We start from the raw sequence: 22,990 nt of genomic DNA, 5'->3' as shown, positions 1-22,990 counted from the left end.
TACAAAAAGTAAAAATGCGATCAGCTTTATTGCCTCAAACAATGCACAATGCTGCATCTAATCTCTTGTTTTGTGGAACCTCTACCATGTAATTTACAAGATTTTTTAAAACAATGCTGAAAAAACTAGAGAAATTAAACGAGGTATATACTACTACTAGCAGTGACTAACCTGATAACATTATACTATGAACTTTGGTAAACTGATTATGTTGCGCTTAACTAGGTACATAATGCAGACTGCAAGAAAAATAAGCAGTTTGTTGACTCATCATTTTGATAATAAAGTGGACAGATCTATTAACTAATAATAAGAGTTTAACAATTTTGGAGGAAAAAAGTGTCAATGTTGTCAGCCACTGACATTGGAGTAAATCTCACATACTTTTCCGTATTTTTGGTGAAAGGCACGTTGGAATATTTGTCAAAGAACTCCTTGTACTTTGGTATGATGTAGTCTCGAGAAGCCTTTTGTAGCTGAGTTCGTAGTTCAGGATCTGGTACTGAATATCCTTGCTGGAGTCTTGATATCTCGTCCATTTCTCGGTTGAATGCCTAATAATATTGCACCAGTAATGATTACGTAGTCGATTAAGGACATCATCCTCACATCTGCACACGTTTTAACCATAAACTTACAGAAAACTTATCTTTTATAATCTGCCTATCCTTATCCCTCAGCTTGCCTGCTTGTAGAACTGCGACTGGGATATCATCTGCGCCGAATAGTTTGCTGGAATAGTCAACTTTCTTCCACCTAAATAACGAGAGAGTAAAAGCACCACTCAACTTAACTCAACTTAAGAAAAGGGATGGCCGGTGACAGTGGTGGAATGAGAATGCGTGAATTATATAAGTATTGCTGCTTAGAAACTACCAGCAGCAGATAAAGGAAACTAAAGTGCTTATCAAGAAAGCCATAATGAACTTCAAAATCGTACGTTGCAATTAGATAGGCCTTCCGCTGGTCCTCCATCATTTCAATGTAATTCTGTTGGCAGTCAGGCTCCTTTGTTTTAAGGAGGTCGAGGAGAATTGATCCTTGAAGGCATTTCAAAATGTAGCAGGCATTATTTAGTCGGAAAACTGCCTTTATGGAATGATCGTAGTACAGGTCGCTGCACGTTACGAGGGTAAGATTTAATTGTTGAAGGACACGTTCTACAACAAATACAAACAGGAATACATATAAATATAATACAGATAAGTTTGTGTGAATAATGGTATATCGAGTACATATTAAATAATTCAATTCTCAAATACATTACATCAAATAAATGATGACCACACTTACTCATGTAAGCACCTAGTAAACCACGCTTCGTTTTCTCGTCCAAAACTTTATTGCTTGGAGAGGGCGTCAAGCTATATGTGGGATCTTGTGCCAGAACGTTAGCCACTGCAAAGTTAAACTATAAGTATCACCCAACCAACCACCAAAATTTTTAAACCCTGTTAAATAATTGCAGCATGCAACTTACCGGTGTCCATGTAATCAGTTAAATGTTCCAAAAACATCAAAACATTGCTCGTCAACTCATGAACCGTGCCGTCCTTTGGTAGTTGGGATGCCTGCTCATTACGAACATTTTCGATGAACTCTTCAAGCGCCCTCATTCCCTACACCATGTTATATGTGTAACATATTATTATTATTAGGTCTAAATATTAAAATAAAACTTGATAAAATACACTCACGTTTGTCTGAAATGTTTTGAGCAATATTGTCAACTTGTTTGCCTTTGCTGTTTGGAGAGAGCCAACAAAAATCTCGTCGAAACTAGGTTGTAAGGTCTGCAGGCATTTAATGATCGGGAATAAGGTCAGGATTGCTGAGAATTCTTGCCGGCTTATACTTTTCTTGATCCTACTTGCAATGTTCTACAAATAGTAAAGCAATGTTAAGTATGGTCCTGCATTTCATTCAACGTTTGAAATTCGAATGTTCTTTTCTATAATGAATTACCTCGCCATCGGCAAACAGCAAGTCGAAACTATCACGAGAAATAATTTCAAAAATTTTATTCCTATGTTGCATGGGAATAATGCCAAGCATAAGTTGAGATTCAATCTGCATAAGTTTCAACATCGCTGTTGTTAATATCAAGAAGTTTTCAGATTCTCTGTCGGACACGGTGTCCTCTTTGTTCTCTATTTATTCAGAATTAAGAAAAAAAAAACTTGAGATTCATTCAGTTTGCCACACGAAAATAACAAAGGATCTACCAAATTTCTTGGAGCCGAGTCCATATCCATAACCTCGTGAGTGATCTGTTGTGGCTTTCTTCAACATTTTAAATGCACTTTGAATCCGTCGTCCTTTTCCGGCACTGCTGGGTGTGTCGAATTTTCCTGACCGTCGCTGCATTGTAAAATTATGTTGTTGAATATGTCAACACGTATTTGTATATAAATTTTAGACTCATTACCATCACAGGAGAAGAAGGACTGGCCACAGCCGATCCGGTTGTTGCCATTGTTAGGCTGCTTGACTTTTGATAATCCTTCAACCCTTGCAAGGATTTTTGTAATGCGTTTGACCTTAACGATGCGTATATATTCATGTAAGTATCGACATTATGGTACATTAACCATTCTGCGATTTTCTTCAAATCTCCTGGAAGAAATAAGAACAATATTAATATTTATCGTATCCTATGAGAGTCATATTTTTAAAGTTACCTTGAACATGCTCAGGCATGGAGGTACTGGAATTTTGTTGGCTAGAGTAATCTTTAATCAAACCAATCAGTAAATTAATTAAATTTCACTTATACTGTCAATTAGTTGTTATTCCTTCACACCTTCTTCAATCATTTCCAGGATTGCTACAGCATTTAAAACCTTCGAATGTCTCGTCAGCATATCTCTAAACTCTTTGCTCAAGGCGTCTGATCCAGTATTGAATAATGATAACTTAGGAAAATACATACAATATTTGTAAATTGCGTATTACACTTTTTTAGATCAAATTGCTACAATTAAATACGTACCAAATTTTCCAGCTCTACAGATTGTGAATTATTTTTCTGCAAAAAAAACAATAAAACAAATCAATTATGGTCCATCATCTAGTCATGTTTAGCTCTAAATAAAAATGCACATCATTTTCGCAAGTTAATATCATACGAATCTGACTTTACCTCAAAGTATTTCACAGCATTTTCAATAGTTTCCATCGCTTGGAGAAACGTGTCCAAGTTCCCACCGGAAGGACCATTTTGAATGATGACATCAACTTCTTTACTGACACTATAAAAGTTGACCACCTCATCTACGAGTTTCAACGTCTTCTCCAAATCTAAAAATGATACAATATAATGCATCGTTCATTAATATAACTACCCATAAAATATTCTGTAACATCAGAAGAGTTCAATTACTTTGTTGCTTCAACCTCAAAGCTTCGGTTTGTTGATAAACTGGCAAAATGGTTTCTTGAAGTCGTCCTACCCGATCTGCAGAAAAAATAATGTAACAAATCATTATCATAAATATGAACAATAACAAATACAAATTAATGAGTGACTGCACTAGGCGTACGATTCCTATAATTACAAAATTGACCATATTTCTCTTAACCTTGAAATTCTTCTAAAATCCCAGTCAAGTTCTTTGTTAGATGTTCATTTCGTTTGGCAGCGTCCCGTAAAAACTCAAACCCCGATTCAATCTAGATTTATGGTTAAATTAAAAAAGACGCATTATTATCATAAGAGTGCTGTTGTTTTCATAAAAATTTTCATACAAATTACTAAATATTTTAAATAGTCAAGAATGTCGCAACTAAACCCTGCCTTTAGTTGAAAAGGGAGGAAAGTTTTTCGGGGTTCATTCAAGTCATAGTCAAGTATTTATTTCCCTTCGTCTGAAATATCTCCCGAACACTTAATTAATTAACCTTTATAAAATTAACAACTTTACCTGTTCCAGTTTTTCGGACATTTTAACCGTTTGAGTTAATCACTAATTTTTTAAGTGATAAGACAAGAAATTGTATCTATTGTGTATTGTCAGTCGCACTTTCGAGTTCACAGGAACATGTCTTTGCCAGGTAAATTGCACTCAATTACGAGGAATTATATATTTTAAAACTGTTACAAATTAAGAGCATTAACAGAGTTAAAGTCCCAACAAAATGGGAGTTTTTAATGTTTTTAGTAAAAAAGTGAATCATTCTTATACAAATATACCGTAATCTGTTTACCGGGCTGCTTCATTTACCCCAACATTGCCATTTACAACAAAGAGAAACGATGCCTTAAAAATTGACCATGATTTTTATTACATAAAACTAATTAACAAATGGTAATTTAGTATTTTAATGATTTTTGCAGCAAAACCATCCCCGTCCATCCACACCGTGATTCTACAAGGCGACATCCTCCGGGCGCAGGATATGATTGAAAAAGACGAGAAACTGCTAAAGAAAACTGATGATGTAAGTATGCGTTAATAATGTAAATTAAATGGTCCTGTAACTTAACATTAATTAATTTTGTTAGAGCGGACGCCTCCCACTCCACTGGGCTGCAAGCACAGGACATAAAGAATTTGTAGAATTTCTTTTGGCGAAAGCTCCCAACATGGATATTGACGCTACCGATGATGTGTGGATTAATTAATTGCGTTATTAATTGTCACACATCAATAAATATTTATTTAACTATGATATATTATGTTATTTTAGTCAAATTTAACACCGCTTGTCATTGCGGCTGCTGCTGGGAGGACGGATATTGTCCGACTATTGTTAGCCAAGGGAGCAGATATTAACTCGCAAAATTCTGGAGGTCATTCCGCTCTTCAATATGCAGCATCGAAGAATCATTATGACGTGAGTCATTTGAGGAGCTTTAAGACAAATGTGATTACATTAAAATTGTCTGTTAATTTTATATGCAGATTGTGGAATTGCTTATCACCAACGGTGCCAATGTCAACATTACGGATAATCTTAACGCTACACCCCTACATAGAGCTTCGTCGCAAGGACATACCAAAATTGTGAGACTGGTTCTCGACAAGGGCGACAGGATCGACGTCAACGCTCGTGATAGCGCCGGAAATACTCCACTGCACTTGGCCTGTGAAGAAGAACGAGTGGAAGAAGCAAAGATGTTGGTGCATCATGGTGGAGATATCAGCAAGGAAAACAAGGCCAAGAAAACGCCACTTCAATATGCATCGGAAAATTTAGCTGCAGTTTTGAAAAATATTTCTGAAAATTTATAGTTTGCAAATTGCTACCACAAATATTTGTATGTCTATCTGAAAACAAGATCTTGTCAGATCTGATGTGGATTTTTTGTAAAAGCTTCAATTAATTTTTAATGTCAAATAAATATTAGTACTGCAACTATGCAAAATTCATATTTGACTTGTCTTAATTTTCCGATGATCAATCTGCAGTTTCACCTCGAGTCAGTGTGAGTAATACATAATCTACATATTTATTAATGCTTTGGATAACGTTCACAGGCTTATTGCACATTTGGTCAGCAGTTAATTGATAATTTGATATACATATTTATCTAACATAGTTAATCTTCCAATGTGTAAGTTGTATTTCCATTAAATAAGTGTGTTTTATTTATGTACACACAGTCCTGCTGACACATGACCTCTTAAATCTTGAACCCGACCTTCGTAATCAAGGAAAATTACTTCAAACCATTTTTGCATTAGTGCAGTAGACTAAGATAAGCCACGTTTCAGTTTTGATTCATTTTACATAATAATAATAAATTAATGCATGAATCAGTCTCATTTTTGTGCATTATCTCATCTTGCCCCATTGTATTTTACATTAGAATTTATCAAATGATCAAAAGATAACCCCAATTCAAGACTCATTTTGTTCCATTGACGGCGTTGACACATAATTTCACCTAAACCCCTAGATAACCATTCTAATCAAATTTAAGATGTTTTTGCAGACGAAGGCATTCATAACATGTAAACTGATTCATAGTAATTCATACATGTAAGTTGGATGATGTTTAGGAATCAGCAGTTGTGATTTAGAGATCGCTCAAGCAAGAGTTTATTAAATCAGTTATTAAATTTTGTAGTTTAAGCAAATTGACGGAATTAATTTTCTTGACTAATTTAACAGCAATGAGAATCAGACCACCCCTGCTGAAATGGCTGGTCATGACCTTTATAGCACAATTTCTCCCCTTCGTGTCTCCATCTGACTTTAACGTCACGACGACACCATCACTTTCGTCGGATGTATCCCCAGCTAACAACAGCAGCAACTACTCCATTATTCCTGAAGCGAACTCGACCTACATTAATGGAACACACTACAACGCCACAACTAACTTGATAACAAATCTCACTCGTGGCGATAATGAAACGGTTAGCTGAAAAAATATGCAATTTCTATAATCATTTCTAATAACAAATGCTTAACTTGAGAAATTTGACGCTTGATTGTTTAGGACATTGAAGATGAAATTCCAAGGAAAATGACTGAAGGAGGATTGATCAAGACTGTTTTTGACTATGTTTTCACCGTTCTTACCGACCACGCACATGACGCCAAGTTTATTCGTGAGCTGCAAGAAAATGGAACGAATATAGAAGACTACTTTCAAAAGGGTGAAATTGGAGAGTTGGAGGACACGACAACGTCTCGTGAAGGTGGAGAAGGTCGAAGGACGCAGCGTGTCATTACGGAATACGAGCGACGTTACAACGACCGATATGGCTTCCAAATGGGTGCACCTTCTTCGTACGGTTCTTATGGTCGTGGCGACGAGTATGGGAGATACGGGAGTGGATTTGGAAGATATGGTGGTTTCGACTCATCTTCATCAGAATCGTTTGAAAATTTTGGGATCGGATTCAAGGGTCCAAAACGAAAGAAGTGGGGAAAAAAGAACAAAGGCTTTGGAGGATTTGGGATGAAACGACCCAGTTATAAAACCGCAATAATGATGGCAGCTCTTCCGGTCGTAGCGAGTAAATTATCTAAGGATAAGGGATATGGAAATAAGTATGGAAACGGAGGAATGTTTGGGGGTGGAGGATCCGCTTTTGGGCAAAACTTTGGTGGAGGTAATAACTATCAGACCTTCGGCCAGCATCCGAACTATGGACAAACGAATTACGGGGGACAAACAAACCAAGGTAGAAATTACGGACCTGGTTTTGGTCAAACACAATACGGTCAGCCTGGATTTGGTCAGTCGCATTTTGGAAGCCAAGGGGGAAATCATTATGGAACAAATGTACCAAGTTATGGTCAGCCGACGTTTGGGCAACAGCCCGGCTTCAGTCAGCCAACGCTTGGACAACAACCCGGCTTCGGTCAGCCAACGTTTGGGCAACAACCCGGCTTCGGCCAGCAGCAAAGTAGTCAAAATGCGGGATGGATCAGTCCTCCCACCTCCAGTTCAAATTTAAATACTAATAGTGATGTCAAACCCCCTCCTGCTGGATTTATCAACCCATCTAATACTGCAAAACCCCCTTCTGCTGGATTTATCACCCCACCGAACACAGCAAAACCCCCTTCTGCTGGATTTATCACCCCACCGAACACAGCAAAACCCCCTTCTGCTGGATTTATCACCCCATCGAATACAGCTAAACCCCCTTCTGCTGGATGGCTTCCTCCGTCAAACAATGGTGGAACAACTGCCTGGTCAGGGAGTCAACCTAATGCTAACTATGGAGGGGGAAATATAGCATCCGGGGGATCAGTATACCAGTCAAGCTACGGTACTCCAACCACAGCAAAACCAAGTAGTGGCTGGGGAAGTAAAGGAATTGTAAGCAATGTGACTCCCACAACTTCTTCAAACAATAAAATAGGAAGTACTTCTTCTCGATCAGGTTGGGGCTCCGGTGGAATCAGTGGTTCATCTGCTTCTGCAACGACGAAAAAGCCTTCGGGGTGGAGCATAACTTCCAAGCCTTTATCTCCCTCATCATCAAGCAAAGGATCCTCAACTTGGTTTGGTAGCTCGTGTTCGTCATCTGCACAAAATAAAGGCCAAACCGGAAGTACAGGTTGGGGGGCGACATCGAAGCCTTCCTCGTCGTCTTCGTCAGGATCAAGTTGGTCGAGTGGTTCGTCGAGTAAATCATCATCATCTACTGCATCAAAACCTTCGTCATCATCAAGTTCATCTTCTGGCTGGGGGAGTAAATCCTCGTCGTCGTCAGCTTCGCGTCCAAGCAGCAGCAGTAGCTCCAGCTCCAAAAGTAGTAGTTCCTCGTCTCGTTCCAAGGGCTGATAATCTGCAAATATTTAATATAAATGCTTATAAACTATGTTGTTAATTTTTCATATTTCGTACATACGTACCTGACTTGACTTTACCATTCACATCGTAATTTCTTTGAGTAAAATATTTCCTTTATAGCAATACAATCGTGTATTTTTTAAATCTCAATTTTATTTCACCCCTTGACAGAAAAGAAGAAAGTTCCCCATAGCAGGGTGTCACCCAAGGGTTAACTTTTCCACTTTCGACAATGCATTAAAACCCCATTTTTTATGGATATTTATTTTCCATCCATTTAATCTTGTAGTGGTACCTTCAAAGCCCAATCCAACCTAGCAAAAAGCATGTACAAGGAGCAAGTGCAAGTGCTTGCGGATCTATATTCTTGCCCCTCTCGTTTAATACTTAATACCCTGAATTCGTTTCAGGCTGCATGATGTACGGCATTCGGGGTTATGCTCATCAAAATAGGACGCACCGAACATTTGAAACCATGAACTAAACGAGGGTTGTTGAATACCCGTGCACAATCCGAGCTGAATTGGAAGAGAAGAAGAGTTGAAGGGTCCCCTTTTTAAATCAAATCAGCAAAGGGCTCACCACCACCACCACCATACAAAGGCCAGGTCTAAATTTAAGTGCTTGGAGTATCAGCTCGAAATCCATCCGATATGACACCCTTCGTTCTTCTTGTCTTTTGGTCTTGTGGGGGATGGTGCAACGAGGAGAAGTGATCGTCAACATGTGCTATCCACATGCTGGATTCCCACACGCTTGTAAAACCTCACAAAATACAAAATGGTCAAATAATATGATCTCCAGTGGATCATTATTAGTTTCCTGACGTAAAGTTAGTCGAGCTCTACGACGACGCACCAACTTTATCACACAAATCTATGCAGAAAAGTGACCTGAAAAGTTGCAATGGGGCGAGATGCGACTTTTTTATTCTGTAACAAATGTCTCAAGGTAGCATTTTGAGACGGTCGCATACTTTGAACCTCATCTGACACATGCTAAACCTGCTTATCTATCTGTTATGCAGTTATCTGCGGAATCTCTTCGTCAGCTGTCAATTCCATTCGGTCGATTACGCGTACATATTTACAATAAAATTTAATAAAACGAGTTAATAAAGTGAGAAGCGCATCCCCATTTAGTTTTGGTTATTATTGGTTAATGGCTCAGTGAACCCATTGCATTTTACAACTTGCAATATAAAACTCAGTCACCCATTCATTTAAACCGTGCAAGTCCGGTTTAGCGTTGAGCACTTTGAGATGAAATCATTTGGTAACAGGTGATACCTTCAAGGGTGCTCGGGCACATGAAACTGTACAAAAATATATCTGCCCTCCTTTCTCCATCCCTTTCCAGGTTCATCTCATATTAATAAAGCACAACAAATGGGGTTTAAATCGTTTTGTACTCTGGACAAAAAGATGAGGAGGATGCAGCAGGGATGTGGATCGCCTATATCAAAATATGCAGCTTATTTTTTGAGATATGAAAATAGGGTTTCGCTGTGGGTTTAATCACTGTCTAAAACACCCGTTAAAACCGGTTTTAACCAGTTTGGACACTGAATTTTGGACGTCCAAAATAGAAAATGGGGCTATGTTAAAAGTTCTTCATTATTGAATATTTTAGTTTGTAATAAATAATACCACATGGTTTAGAAAGTTTCTTAATTTCTCATAAGAAAAGCATGGTAAAACCAAAGTTTTTCCAAATTATACATACTAAAATGCTCATAATTAATGGGAGATTACATATTTGGACATAGATTTGAAAAGAAGTCGTTAATAAAGAACTTGTAGCATTTTACCTCATTTACAATGTTGGACGCTTTTGGAAATTTTGAAAGTCCAAAATTATTTTGGACACTTTTGGGCGCAAGAAGCTTTGCACGTACAAAACGAACACTGGATGAAAACTTTGGCCGGAGTCTATAGGCGTGTATATGGTACGAATCATATCGGATCTATAAATACAATGGAGGAGGATGACCCATTGTGCTTGGTTGGTTTGGCTGAGGTTTTAGCTTTCCCTTTCCTTTCACTGCCACCACGACGAGCTCTTTCTGCGTGTTTAGATTAGACACGGGCATTTACTTTCATGTTATGAAGCAAGTGTTTTCCTTTCTATCTGGTTTCAGCTGACGGTCCAGCGATGCTCATCTCTCTCTTCCTCGTCATCATAATCGTTCGCTGGGTTCATTTTAATTGTCCTTTATGTTTACAGCTGACACAAACATTGAAATTCGAATCGGTTCAGTCAGTCCAGAGAAGGAAGGAGGAGGCAAAAGGCAGACAGAGAGAGTTGGGTTTGTCAAACTCATCCGTCATCGTCATCATGATCCATCTCGTAAAAGGGAAGGAAACCTGGTTTCATAAATTTGTTCAGTTTTTGTACGATATGAGGATTTCATAAATGCTGTTTTACGAAAATTCAGTAAAAGTAAAAAAAAGTCCTGGCACAAACGGTAATCTTGTATTACGTACGGGTTATAATGTCCTTTAAAAGAAGTACGAAATCAACGTGAACAATATGTTCTATCAGATTTTTGCACCCTTGCCTCTTCTTCATAATGCAATTACACCACCATTATTGTAACTCAAGGGGCCTATTGTTGCATTGTTGTCCTACATATTAGATCGTCAGAGGTTCGAATATGCCACAACTTAACACAGGGCATACGTACGTAGTAGTGAAAGTATGAACTTGGCCTAAAGGGTATCTACAGATCTGCAGTGCATAGTGTCCAGCCCACTAAATGCACCATTGTTGATACTGATATCATCATCAGCATCAACGTAAACGTAATAAACATGTGCATATGACACATGACATGATACCCATCCATCCATAAGTCACCCTTCCTTGCTCTCATCCGCACCCTTACACACCATGCATGCCCTGCACATGCACCCACCCTGATGACTTAAGTGCACTTGTTACTTCACATGGAGGATTTAGTTAAAACAGGTCACAACTCACCGGTCGCGTGCCAGTCGTTCGTTCGGTGTTTGTGGGGCACGTGCCATGCACAATTAACTGGTCAATTTGAACAAGTTGCTTTCATCTTACCTCTGCAAGTTTATACGACTAATTACTAACTTAGCACGATAAGTACTATTCACACAAATTTGGGTAATTCCTCTCGAAAGGTAATGGGTGAAAGCATGGAGAAAGCTGGAAAAATTGTGGTGGTTGCGGTGACAAAAATTCCGAGAGGGTCAAGATCTGCCTATTTGCATTTGAGTCGATCCTCTTCATTTCTTCACGACGTTGGAAGTTTGGTGAACAGCAATGTCCAGGTAAGTCTAATTAGATAAGAAATGGGTGTGTTAATAAGAGTCTTGGTGAGAATATTAGAGAAAATGAGGCAAAATGAGAAATTCTAAAGTGCCCCAAAAGCTGGATAAATGGAGTTGAGGCAACATGAGACTAACTCAATTTACTCATTATGTAGGTCGGCATTTGGACAAATTGTGAAATCCAACCATTGAATATGGCACAACTGCCCCCATTTTGGCCCAAGCTGATAAAAATTGCACCCGATTGTCACGCTCAAAATGTCCAGCTCTCCAGAGTGAGCAGGACGGAAGTGATTCTCCAAGCGACAAAGGACATAACTTCCGGTGAAGAACTCTTACTTTGGTTTGACGAGGACCTTCTCATGGATGAAATGGGCATTCCGCCGTATCTCAGCCCCGTTAATATCAGAGGTTAGGAAATTAATTAATATAATTTGACTTCGTGGTTACAATTCGGCTATAATTACAGGTGGAAACTCGTACATTTGCAACATTTGTGGACATTCCTTCGAAGCTCCAAATAATCTCAAGGTGCATATTGCCCTAAAATGTGACACTTTTCCCGTTTCCGTCTTATGGGGAAGGCTCGCTTCGTCATCGTCAACATCCCCAAAACCTGTTTCCTCCCCTTGGTCCGCATTTCAAAATCCTTCCACGTCACCACCACCCAACGACACGCCGCCCTCTTCACTAGTCTCAATTTTAGTTAAAAATCAGCTGCCACACCCACACGTGCGAATGCATTTTAGTAGTTTCCCCCTCACAACAGCCCCACTACCACACCACTCGTCCCGACATTCCCTCGTAGTCACGAGCAGTTCATCCTCAAACAATTCGACACCTTCATCGGCTCATATCTCGTCATCATTGCAGATCAATTCCAGTAGTAATAGAAACAATAATGGTCACAAACCCAGTACAACAAATCGACCCTCAAAGCCCAGGTCGACCAATGGTCATCATGTTCCTCAGAGTGGAAAACGATGTGGAAATCCTTCCGTGGAAAAGACCATTTCAGTCTCTGTCTCAGACCCGGAAGCCCAATTAGAATCAATAGTAAGTAACATGGGGAAAGCACGGAATGGACACCACATGTGCCTATACTGTGGAAAGTTGTACTCGAGAAAGTACGGGCTGAAAATTCATATCCGAACCCACACTGGGTACAAACCATTGAGATGTAAAATTTGTCATCGTCCATTCGGAGATCCAAGTAATTTAAATAAGCATATTAGACTGCATTCAGATGGAAACACGCCTTATCGGTAAGAAAAGTTATTCAACTCATCGTAGCTATAAACTATTGTATGTAGTAAAATATAATTTAACATTTTTGCAGGTGTGACATTTGTCAAAAAGTTTTGGTCAGAAAACGCGATCTTGAGAGACATATTCGATCCAGGCACCACACATTAGGAGATCCTGCCATCTCAATTTCTATTCCCGACGGCATGGCGTTAGACTGCAGTAGAACATCCGCAGCGAGTCATTTTGTCGATGATGTTGATGTTTTGAGTTTAAATACCTGATTGAGTTTAAAAAATTTATTACCTCTAGTCATGTACTTGGTCAAAATAATATTATACATTATCTTTAAAACAATTATATTAACAAATAGCGAGATTATTTTACTTTACATATGTACATGCATACGTCCAGTCATTAAATAAATAATAATGATAATAATGGTTAATTATAGTTAGCTCCACCAGGATAGCAAGCCCAGCCCGGGTTCATTTATGGATGCCTGAAATTTTACAAATTACTATTTATTTTCGCTATAAATAAAATCATAATTAAAATTTATCAAACAATTAACTTACAGTTAAAGAGTAAGGTATTTTGCTGGTACTGCTGTCATCCTCCATTCCACTCTGCTCTGGTCCCCCACCACCTGCAGTACTAGTCGAAGGTCCACTCCCAATCTGACCTTGTCCACCGACTGAGCTCCCATCCCCCGACCCGGAAGGAATTGGGGTGGTGTCACAAAATACTTCGCCAGTAACTCGAAATCGAATGTTCTCTCCTTTATCCATGTACATCTCATGGACTTCATCGTCTTCCTCTGCTTTATATTCCCAAATCCAGAGTTGTTCTCGCTCATCGAATTTCGAAGGGTGTTGAAGTCCTTCTTGAGGAATGAAAATATCATCAAAGAATCCGAGTGTTACTAAACGGTATAAAAATAATCATAAATATTGCATCCAACTATATCAGCTAAACTACTGTAAATTACTTGGTACATATATTCATTACGTACCATGGACTCCGTCCGGTGTACACCTTTTAATTTTGCCGACTAGTATCTCATCTTGAAATGGTCGAAAGACGATGTATCTAAACTTGACGACAGAATGGACACCACCATCGCTAGGATAAATGACACCATTTCTAATTTCTTTGATATCCCACAATGACATGCATAATCCCACACCGAGAACTACCCTGTTGGCTAGTTTGTTGTTTAATTCGTCCGTTATGGCTTCAACCCGGTCATGGCCCAAATTATGAGGCTCGATTCGTACCTCTCGAGTTAACTCGTACAGTTGAAACATGTCACTACAATAATTAACATTGAAAAATTAAGTATACAAATACAGTGGAGTTTTATTAACATAAACACATGCAAAATTAAATAATTTACCAAGTTCTGTACTTCCTTAAGGTCTTAAAAAATGCCTGCTTAAAGTAATTGATCCCGAAACAATACTAAACTAACGACAAATACAGAAATAAATAATAATTTTTAATTATAAGAGCGAGCACATGTTTTATTTCTGTACTTTTCAACATGACCAACACATCTCAATGTGCCTCAGCAGGAATTTGAATTTGAACCCGCGAACACTAACCGCTCATCGTTGCTGCATGCAGACAGATAATAAATAAAGATAAATAAAGTGAGTTAAATTAAATCACTTAATTCCCTTCATCCATTTAATTCGCCCAAAATAATTATCCTAGTTTTTTAGAAGTCTTTTATCATCATGAATAATAACACCAATTCCTCCAAGGAATATTCGGCACTAGCAAAGGCGAATGATGACATGTTCAACGAGTTTCAGTCAATGTTTATTCAAAAAGAGGCTGCAGCAAACAACACATCCCTAAACACTTCGAGTAGTAACAACAACCATGAAGATAACCGTCAAATTTACAAGGAATGTTTAATGAATTTAGAGGCCTCTGACAAGTTAATACAACGATTGGAAGGTATGCACAAGAGAAAATAAACCATAAATAAACTGGCATGCTGATGTTTTGGAATTATATTTTTATATGTTTCATAGATGAATGTCAAAGGAAGACCCAATCTATCCAGAATTATAAGGAAGAAACTGAAAAGATAAAACGGCAAGGCATCGATGAAGGAGAAGACATTAAAAATCAAGCTAAAGTTTTACGACAAAAGTATACAAAGGACAAGAATAAGGCAAAGATTTTAGAAAAACAGTGTCTCGATCTTGAGGAAAAACGGTCTGAAGCTGTAGCACGTACAAGCTTATATGAGCCACTACTGAAGAAGCTTGGTGTAAAGGTGGATAAGATGGCTTGTAAAGGTAGGTCACGTAATAATTGTTCATACGTGACATTATGTATAACATCGACTGATTATGGATAATGAATTGTTAACTTTAGAGGGCAAACCTATTGACCCCACGGGCGCTGGGGGCACATGTAACGTGTGGGAATGCCGTGGACTTGCGGAGAACTCATGATGTAATGAATATCGATACGTCAATCGTCTGTCATACTTGACCACCAACATCACTAACCAATTAATATGTGTGATGCAATAGTTTGTTGAAGATAAGCAGGTGGACTGTACGGCAGTACATAGATAAAACATAAAGCTCTTAAACTGTTGCATCATTCTCATTGTATGCTTTTCAAATGAATTGTAGTTTATAATATTGCGTGCGCATTTATGTAACATAAACTTTCCCAGTGTTTAAAAAAATGAAAATGAAAATATCTTCATAATAATGAGTTCATTATTATGTAACATTATGTAAATTAAAGTACACGCGCTTCCAGGCAAAGAATTGGAGGTGCTGTATTGTTTTAAATTCAATTTTTCTTAATTCCATCATTTCTTAAATTAAGGTTATGAGTTTTTTTATAATGCTCGATTCCTTTTCTGGTCAGCTTTTCCGACATGGTTCTTGTAATTAATTAATATTTTTCAAAAGTGCTTGGCAGCTTTCATACAATTTAAATGAGTACATGTAATGTATACTCTGCGAACACAAATTATACTGTCTGCCTGTACGATTTATACTCCAACTAGAGTAAAAGCCCGTCCAAGGACGGGGCCTGTGACTCCCAGTACGGGGCGTGGAAAAGCAAAAAACCCGTCATATTATTAAATAATTCCCAGGGTCTACTCGGTCACGGTGAGGTCACAGACCCCAAGTGCCTTATATATTCTGGAAGGTATTTATAAAACCTTTCGAATGATACCCCACTTCATGGGTGACATCAGTTGAAATTTTGGTGACCTGTGACCTTGATTGCTTGAATGGCGTGACCTACACTAATCAAACTATGACCTCTCTAACAGCCTTGAAATAAGCTTTCAAATGCGCTATCATACGTTGTTGTGTGTAGTCTGGCGTTGGAGTTAGCTTTTGACCGTTATTCTAGGTCACAGTGAGGTCACAGACCCCAAGTGTCTTATATATTCTGATAGATATGTAAAAAACCTTTCGAATGATACCCCACTTGTTGGGGGTTATTAGGTGAAATTTTGGTGACCTGTGACCGTGACCTTGAATGGTGTGACCTACACTATTGAAACTATGACGGCTCCCACCGTCTTTAACTAAGCTTTCGAATGTGCTATCACACGTTGCTGTAAGTGGTCAGATGGCGGAGTGTATACTGCTGACGGACAAATCTGTCGTGCTGAATTAAGTAATAGGATGAATAAACCCCACTTGCATATATAACCTAAAAATGTCACATTTTGTAAGTAAAAGTTATTACCTCGTCACTATTATATTTTATATAATAGCATTATTAAATTTTTAGATTCATCTCTGATTTAATTGACATATATACATTAAATTTACAAAAAAAATGTGTCATGTCAAAATTGTTGAAATATTTTGTCATTCAAATTCAACCTCAGGGTTAAACCATATATCTCATTGATGAAACTTGAATTAAATTGTGTTTTGTGGGTATTGTACTAACTAACAATGCCTTAGTTTTGAGTCTCAATTTCCCAGTCGAACCATGTACCATCACCTCTGAACTGATGTTACTGTACAACGTGGTTATTCATTCACTTGTATATTTTTTATCCAGCTCAAGGAAGTTAACCGACCTAAAAAGCATGAAATGAAAAAAAATGACAATGGATGGAAATAATGGAAATTTCACATTGTGTTAGGGACAGGGAAGAAGATCCTCACAAATAATCACAATTAAATGATGCAACCGTGTGGAATCAAGCAAACCCAGTTTATAAAATACGAGGTTTTAACATTATTATGTAAAAAAAACTAATAATAATTCACCAAACATAACAAGATAATACGTAACATTTCATATGCTTGTGCGTCAACATTTTGTGCTATTATCATCACCATCACTCTCGACAATTCACTTTTCAAGCAGGACAGAAAATTACCCATTACGACATTTAGAATCAGACTGTAATAAACTGGCTTACATTATAATAATAATTTTGTTAGATAAGAAGATAACTGTTTATTTTATTAAGTAAGCCTAATGCACAATTTTAATGGAACAGGGTAGTACGTACGTACAGAGATGTAGGACAAAGCGACTTTTGAATAGTGTAACGTACTAGTAAACCCTTTGCCGTTGGTCATTATTACCAGTTTATTACCAGTAGCAGCGTATCATCACCACAAACAAAGTCTGGTTTTACTTGTGTAGATTTAGGAATTAATCAATCTTATCCATTCATTTCACATTATTCGTGTATTGCATGTAACGGAGTCTTAGGTACGTATTATGCATTCTCCTGGCCAGTGCATAATCAGCACATCCTTCTTCACAAGAGCGATACATATCTAAAAAAAAATGCGATGAGCTTATCTATTTAAATTGGTTCACTTCCAGTACAGCGGAATCATTTACTTGGAGAGGCTTGAACAAGTCAGTCGACCACACAATTCATCCTCAGTCAGTCAGTGAGTATACTTTAGAAGTATACAGCAGCAGAAATTATAAGATGAAGGGGTTTGCAGTTTTCGTCGTGGGTAAATTTTTCTCACCTTGTTATTAAACTCATGAGAATGTACTTGTCTACTAATTGGTATTGCAATTTGTGGATTTCTTATACAGTTGCCAACTTCCTGGTCCAACTTGTATCCTCTGGTTGTCCAGGTATGGCATTGGGATCCGGTTATCCTGGGAGCTGTCCTAATGGTAATTTAACGAGTTATTATCCTTATCTCAACTTGCCTCATATACGAGTTCTCATCAATAATGACAATTCTAGCAAAATCTCAACTTTCACAATGGGCAAAGACACACCTGAAACAGAATCCTGGCACTGCCACTAATCAGGTACATGCAAAAGATGTGCTAAAAGAAGGGTGTTATTTTTAGCAGGATTTATCTGAGAATTTCATAAATAAGAATTTCTACAACTTTACTTTTTCACCAACTTCAGGAAGGAATTCCAATGCCAAGTTTAGTGGCTTCGCAGGCCATCGGAACAAATGGTCACATTCTCCTCCAAGATGCTTTCCTCCTCGAAAAAACGGCCAGTTTCAATCGGGAACGAATTCCTGATAGAGTCGTCCACGCCAAGGCGGCCGGAGCTTTGGGCTACTTCGAAGTCACTGACGACGTCAGCCAATGGACCAAGGCCAAGGTGTTCAACACGGTCGGTAAAAGGACCAATGTTGTCGTAAGGATTTCGACAGTGGGAGGAGAATCAGGCTCTGGAGATACTTGGGTAGATCCAAAGGGATTTGCTACCAAATTTTATACAGAGGACGGCATATACGACCTCGTTGGGAATAACATTGAAGTTTTTCCCATCAGAGATCCCATGCTCTTTGCTGATGTTAACAGGTAAATAATACACAACTAATTCATTAACGACGCAATTAAGAAATTTTGTAAATTTTGCAAGTTGTTGTTGTTACCTGACCGATGCCCTTGATCTCCGGAAAGGTCGCGTGTCGTCGTTGAATATGCATTCGGACACAAATTTAATGCGTAGGATTTCGAGACTGTTTACTGTTTTCGGAGACGTGTTATCTAGAATACATATTCAACGACGATATGTAACTTAACACGATGATGGTGATCGATAACCAGAGATTGTCGGGTGGTTTCAAAAACGACCAAAATTCGACCATACGCTTTATGCCATATTTAAACCATTTGTCTCAAATTCCCCTTCTCGTTTCAATTCAGGTCTAGAAAGCGAAATCCACAAACTCATCTTCGTGACGCCACAATGTGGTGGGACTTCACCAGTCTGCGACCTGAATCTGCCCTCCACACCCTTCACTTGTTCTCTGACGAAGGTTCGCCCAACGGTGTTCGTGTCATTAATGGGGCCGGAGTTCACACCTTCAAATGGGCGAATACGGCCAATGAGGCAGTCTACATTAAATACCACTGGATTTCAAACCAAACTTGGAGTTATCTCACGAAGGAGGAAGCTGCCCTCTTGGCCGGAGAAAATCCCGACTATTCCATCCAAGATTTGTACGACGCCATTGCTCGAGGCGAGTTCCCCTCGTGGGACCTTTACGTCCAAATTATGACCTTCGCTCAGGCCGAAGCCCATCCTCAAAACCCATTCGACATTACGAAACACTGGCGACGAGAAGAATATCCTTTGAGAAGGGTGGGAAGGATGACTTTGAACCTGAACCCAGCCGATTATTTTACACAGATTGAAATGGCTGCTTTCTCACCGGCCAATATGGTTCCTGGGGGTAGGTACTCACCTCATATTTGTCTAAATGCCTCTAAAATTCTTCATCATAAATCATATTTGATTTGTAGTCGAGCCTTCACCTGACCGTATGCTTCACGCAAGAATGTTCTCCTATCAGGACGCACAACGGTACCGACTTGGCGTCAATTTTGCCCAGTTGCCAATTAACAAAGCCACTTCTCGCGTGGAAAATTACATGAGGGACGGTCACATGTGTGGGGGAACGAATGGAAATGGGGCGCCCAACTATTTTCCCAACAGGTACGAAAACCTATACTAATTCATCGTATATAGCTATTTTTATATAAAAGTTACTCATTTCAAATGTGTATAATTCATAAATTTAGTTTTGGAGGACTGGATCAAGAACCATCAGCGGCACAAACGGCGTTTCGCGTTAGCGGTGACGTTAACCGTGTCGACACCGCAGATGAGGACAACTTTTCGCAATGCGTCCTTTATCTGGAGTTGGACCTCTCTGCTGCACAAAGACAAAGACTGGCTGACAATTTGGCAGCTCAACTTGTAAATGCGGAACAATCCGTGCAAGACAAATATTTAAGTAATGTCGCGTACAGAATTAGTGCAGAATTTGGGGATAGCATTGCTGCTGCATTGGTAAATGCAAAAAAGCACCAAATGCAGAGGAAGATTGTTGGACATTTTGACTAATTGTAATTTTTAAAAATATTATTATATTTAAGATTATTATGTTTAAAATAAGCTAATAAAGCCATTTTTATTTAAGAACATGTACATAATGAACGTTGTTCAGTTTGTCATTTTTGTAAAGTTATCATTCAAGTTCAACATTCTATAATCTTAATGCATTTAACTTGCTGACGCACAACAATTTTGGTTAAGTTAATTTAACAATTAAGTGAACCTTTTTTCTTTCCATGAACCAAGTTTTGTAACATGTTTCCACGAAGTCTATTTATGTACACTAATTTTCATGCACCTTTTTCCTCATTCACTAAAACTATAAATAAGGGTGCAATACCCATTCTCGGGTGATTCTCTTATGTGATTTCTTGTCAGTCTTGAGCCTCTCTCATTCAATGTACTTTTATCTATTTTGACTCAAATTCATTATCTTTCTGACCAACACAATTATAATTCGTCTCAATTTTCCTAATGTAAAATATATTGACTTCAACTGAAACCAAGTGTCCTGTTTCAATTACATTTATTGTGCAACCTACAATTCTAACATATCCACCCACATTTCCACCAAGTGCCACACCCACTAAATTCACCCACACAAAAACATAACTCGGTGGGAATCGTCATCCCCATCAAACGTTAGTATCCAATTTTATTAATTAATATTTCATTAATGTCGCAGGTGCATCCCGCACGTCGTCACATTCAGATTATTATTTAATCAGTTGACAGTCAGCCACTACTTTTTTTATATAATCGTCGCTTCGATTTTATAATTATGTGGGTGAATAATGTTCATTTAGAAAAGGTGGAAAAATGCGGTTTTATTCAATGACTTATATTTATGTATGCATTTACCTCGTTACAAATTCCATGAAATGGTATTATTATTATGTACGAGGTCACGGCGGACTACTTTTCAGCTGCAAATGCACCTTTTTCCCATCAACGGTAATTAATGTCTAAAGTTCTGCTGATCATGATTGACAGGTTCACTACCACAGTTGTATCCGCGTTTGGACTGTTTTTAGCAGTTATTTTGACTCTTGTGGTTATCATTTTGAAGTGCATAAAGTGCTGGGTGAGTATTCGAGAAGGATTTAATTATGCAATTGTATAATAGTTATTTTTATTTTAATCGTTTTTACAGAATAAGTCTGACTCGCACACGATTCACCATCTTTCTTCTGGAGATCGAAACCCAAAGAAGAGCAAGATGGATGACTATGAATACGTAGAAGGTACTATTCGTGGGGGGATAGTTTACAGTAATTAATTAATTAGGAATGGCGTAGACGTGTGCATATGTACGTACTTGAGACGAGATGTAAAAATGCATACAATATGGTGTGCGTAATTTAGATAATCCTGCACGTAAATAAAGTGTTTACACTGAAATTCCCATTGTAATCAATCATGGATTACTGCTAAATGACGTTATCATTTGTTACAATGCTGCTGCAGATTTGCAGATTACCAGCAGATTATCGTGTTCGGTATTCTAAATGCGGAAAGCAAGAAAATGTCCTGGGTAAAAATATTAAACCAAAATCGAGTTAAATTTTCAACTTGATATTTCTAAAAAAATATATTTAAACTTTCCATGTTTTATAATCACAACTTCAAAACATCAAATTATTGTCATTTGCTGATGTAAATAGACATGAATTTCCAGACAATTGTGCAGCATGGGAAATTGCATATAGTAAAGTGTATAGGATGTCTAATTTCATGATTGACACAAAATAAAACTACTGCGTGCATACCATCATCCAGCTCGTATTAAATTATATACATACCTTGTGCTGGATGCATATTACAGACATACATGTCCATCATTTTCATTTTCCTCTTCTCTGCCACATGTAAATTACCTTTAATAATGTGCGGCATGCAATATTTAGCGAACGAAATCTCATCAAAGTCACGGTCGAGCGAAACTATTTTTCTTAGGTGAAGGAAAAGTAAGCATAAGGTGATCATATTAAAAGATCACCATGGTTACGGCGAAGCCTAAGTATGCATTCAGCTGCAACTTTGAAAAGGTCGCACTGAGATTTCGCCCGAACCGTGCATTGCATGAAAAACATGTTGAAACAAAAAAACCAGAGAATTCTGTTTTACAGATACGTTTTTTTATTTTTTCAAAAATTCTAATTCCCTCAGGTAGAAAGTCCGATGCCTAAAATTTCAAATCCATTTCTTGGCATCAAGGAAGTGTTTCCGACCGGGGGCTTGCCATTTTTATTATTCTCCAGGATAATACGCAAATTTTAAGCCTTTATTCGACTTAATCGGATGAAAACTCACGGAATTATAGCTTTTTGAAATATTTCCATTAAGCAACCTACTGGTTGCTAACGTGCGCTAATAGTTTATTTAGCATCGATATTCAATACTCAACATAACCAATGTTGCTAGACAATCGAATTACGTTATTATTAGATCGCTAAGTGTCAACGCATGTTGCAACAGAGCAATCCTTAAAATTCAGAAACTGGGGGAATAAATTGGTTTACCGCGCATCCACCCACAGGAGAATTAACAACGTTTAAGATTTTATAATTGCATCTGATTTTATGCATATAAATTCACAAATCACTAAAAATAATTAAATAAATAAATTTTAAAAAACAAACTTAGGTGAAGGACGCGCTTAAAATATTAAAACAAGAAGCATTAAAAAATGTCATAAATCGTTTAATATTTATTAACTTTTACTTTACCGGGGGCCCAACTAACACAGGAAAAAAGCTATACTTTCAAGCATTTGGAACAATTATACGAAATACGTAATATCTATTTGTATATTAAACTTGCAAG

At 38.0% G+C, this 22,990-nt stretch overlaps 6 protein-coding genes and 1 long non-coding RNA gene across 8 annotated transcripts; 4 read left to right on the top strand and 3 right to left on the bottom strand.

Moving 5' to 3' along the window:
* On the bottom strand, nt 1–4,064 carry LOC110858573 (exocyst complex component 7). Its single transcript, XM_022107390.2, has 16 exons — nt 3,924–4,064; nt 3,582–3,672; nt 3,383–3,457; nt 3,143–3,300; nt 2,993–3,028; nt 2,804–2,915; nt 2,682–2,732; nt 2,429–2,616; nt 2,226–2,361; nt 1,966–2,150; nt 1,698–1,880; nt 1,481–1,619; nt 1,294–1,398; nt 941–1,160; nt 639–756; nt 1–554 (listed from the first exon to the last, which is right to left on the bottom strand). Exons 1-16 carry the CDS (start codon nt 3,942–3,944, stop codon nt 318–320), a joined length of 2,055 nt encoding a protein of 684 aa, XP_021963082.2. The 5' UTR covers nt 3,945–4,064; the 3' UTR covers nt 1–317.
* LOC110858476 (26S proteasome non-ATPase regulatory subunit 10) lies at nt 3,912–5,372 on the top strand. The gene is made up of 5 exons (XM_022107275.2): nt 3,912–4,053; nt 4,337–4,440; nt 4,505–4,609; nt 4,690–4,836; nt 4,905–5,372. The coding sequence occupies exons 1-5, from the start codon at nt 4,041–4,043 to the stop codon at nt 5,232–5,234; spliced, it is 699 nt and encodes a 232-aa protein (XP_021962967.1). The 5' UTR covers nt 3,912–4,040; the 3' UTR covers nt 5,235–5,372.
* Nucleotides 5,373–5,837: 465 nt separating this feature from the next.
* LOC118438427 (filaggrin-2-like) lies at nt 5,838–8,388 on the top strand. 2 transcript variants are annotated; one of them, XM_035858681.1, is made up of 3 exons: nt 5,838–5,985; nt 6,118–6,365; nt 6,449–8,388. In XM_035858681.1, exons 2-3 carry the CDS (start codon nt 6,120–6,122, stop codon nt 8,249–8,251), a joined length of 2,049 nt encoding a protein of 682 aa, XP_035714574.1. In that variant the 5' UTR covers nt 5,838–5,985; nt 6,118–6,119; the 3' UTR covers nt 8,252–8,388. The 2 variants fall into 2 exon arrangements, with proteins under 2 accessions (XP_035714574.1, XP_035714573.1); XM_035858680.1 differs by lacking the exon at nt 5,838–5,985 and having other exon boundaries at nt 6,007–6,365.
* A 3,027-nt stretch (nt 8,389–11,415) lies between these two features.
* LOC110858572 (PR domain zinc finger protein 13) lies at nt 11,416–13,109 on the top strand. The gene is made up of 4 exons (XM_022107388.2): nt 11,416–11,562; nt 11,718–11,973; nt 12,032–12,827; nt 12,902–13,109. Exons 1-4 carry the CDS (start codon nt 11,416–11,418, stop codon nt 13,089–13,091), a joined length of 1,389 nt encoding a protein of 462 aa, XP_021963080.1. The 3' UTR covers nt 13,092–13,109.
* LOC110858479 (DNA-directed RNA polymerase III subunit RPC8) lies at nt 13,092–14,360 on the bottom strand. Its single transcript, XM_022107280.2, has 4 exons — nt 14,207–14,360; nt 13,823–14,121; nt 13,386–13,732; nt 13,092–13,309 (listed from the first exon to the last, which is right to left on the bottom strand). The coding sequence occupies exons 2-4, from the start codon at nt 14,115–14,117 to the stop codon at nt 13,262–13,264; spliced, it is 690 nt and encodes a 229-aa protein (XP_021962972.1). The 5' UTR covers nt 14,118–14,121; nt 14,207–14,360; the 3' UTR covers nt 13,092–13,261.
* Nucleotides 14,361–14,539: 179 nt separating this feature from the next.
* On the top strand, nt 14,540–21,565 carry LOC110858315 (catalase). The gene is made up of 12 exons (XM_035858631.1): nt 14,540–14,775; nt 14,853–15,122; nt 15,202–15,282; nt 17,659–17,798; nt 17,884–17,967; nt 18,041–18,108; nt 18,215–18,621; nt 18,970–19,499; nt 19,570–19,762; nt 19,849–20,805; nt 21,158–21,248; nt 21,318–21,565. Exons 3-10 carry the CDS (start codon nt 15,254–15,256, stop codon nt 20,171–20,173), a joined length of 1,776 nt encoding a protein of 591 aa, XP_035714524.1. The 5' UTR covers nt 14,540–14,775; nt 14,853–15,122; nt 15,202–15,253; the 3' UTR covers nt 20,174–20,805; nt 21,158–21,248; nt 21,318–21,565.
* LOC118438414 lies at nt 17,013–17,933 on the bottom strand. Its single transcript, XR_004836767.1, has 2 exons — nt 17,814–17,933; nt 17,013–17,609 (listed from the first exon to the last, which is right to left on the bottom strand). It is a non-coding gene; the product is annotated as an uncharacterized LOC118438414 (long non-coding RNA).
* Nucleotides 21,566–22,990: the final 1,425 nt, after the last annotated feature.

This window comes from Folsomia candida, unplaced genomic scaffold, assembly GCF_002217175.1.
Source record: "Folsomia candida strain VU population unplaced genomic scaffold, ASM221717v1 Fcan01_Sc021, whole genome shotgun sequence".
NCBI classification, from domain to species: Eukaryota; Metazoa; Arthropoda; class Collembola; order Entomobryomorpha; family Isotomidae; genus Folsomia; species Folsomia candida.
Note: the sequence above shows the minus strand (reverse complement) of the source record. Positions and strands in the feature narration are given on the sequence as shown.

What these genes read in the sequence shown, in the direction of transcription:
- LOC118438427 (XM_035858681.1), top strand. Translation starts at nt 6,120, where the DNA reads ATGAGAATCAGACCACCCCTGCTGAAATGGCTGGTCATGACCTTTATA. An exon ending in CTCGTGGCGATAATGAAACG is followed by an intron (nt 6,366 to 6,448) that starts GTTAGCTGAAAA and finishes TTGATTGTTTAG; the next exon opens with GACATTGAAGATGAAATTCC.
- LOC110858476 (XM_022107275.2), top strand. An exon ending in ATATTGACGCTACCGATGAT is followed by an intron (nt 4,610 to 4,689) that starts GTGTGGATTAAT and finishes ATGTTATTTTAG; the next exon opens with TCAAATTTAACACCGCTTGT. An exon ending in CATCGAAGAATCATTATGAC is followed by an intron (nt 4,837 to 4,904) that starts GTGAGTCATTTG and finishes TTTTATATGCAG; the next exon opens with ATTGTGGAATTGCTTATCAC.
- LOC110858315 (XM_035858631.1), top strand. Translation starts at nt 15,254, where the DNA reads ATGCCGTGGACTTGCGGAGAACTCATGAT. An exon ending in CTCTTTGCTGATGTTAACAG is followed by an intron (nt 18,622 to 18,969) that starts GTAAATAATACA and finishes GTTTCAATTCAG; the next exon opens with GTCTAGAAAGCGAAATCCAC. An exon ending in CCCAACTATTTTCCCAACAG is followed by an intron (nt 19,763 to 19,848) that starts GTACGAAAACCT and finishes TCATAAATTTAG; the next exon opens with TTTTGGAGGACTGGATCAAG.
- LOC110858573 (XM_022107390.2), bottom strand. Translation starts at nt 3,944, where the DNA reads ATGTCCGAAAAACTGGAACAG. An exon ending in GTCCTTCTTCTCCTGTGATG is followed by an intron (nt 2,362 to 2,428) that starts GTAATGAGTCTA and finishes TTTACAATGCAG; the next exon opens with CGACGGTCAGGAAAATTCGA. An exon ending in TTATAAAAGATAAGTTTTCT is followed by an intron (nt 555 to 638) that starts GTAAGTTTATGG and finishes CAATATTATTAG; the next exon opens with GCATTCAACCGAGAAATGGA.
- LOC110858479 (XM_022107280.2), bottom strand. Translation starts at nt 14,117, where the DNA reads ATGTTTCAACTGTACGAGTTAACTCGAGAGGTACGAATCGAGCCTCAT. An exon ending in TACACCGGACGGAGTCCATG is followed by an intron (nt 13,733 to 13,822) that starts GTACGTAATGAA and finishes TATACCGTTTAG; the next exon opens with TAACACTCGGATTCTTTGAT. An exon ending in AAATACCTTACTCTTTAACT is followed by an intron (nt 13,310 to 13,385) that starts GTAAGTTAATTG and finishes GTAAAATTTCAG; the next exon opens with GCATCCATAAATGAACCCGG.
- LOC110858572 (XM_022107388.2), top strand. Translation starts at nt 11,416, where the DNA reads ATGGGTGAAAGCATGGAGAAAGCTGGAAAAATTGTGGTGGTTGCGGTG. An exon ending in TGGTGAACAGCAATGTCCAG is followed by an intron (nt 11,563 to 11,717) that starts GTAAGTCTAATT and finishes CTCATTATGTAG; the next exon opens with GTCGGCATTTGGACAAATTG. An exon ending in CAGCCCCGTTAATATCAGAG is followed by an intron (nt 11,974 to 12,031) that starts GTTAGGAAATTA and finishes CTATAATTACAG; the next exon opens with GTGGAAACTCGTACATTTGC.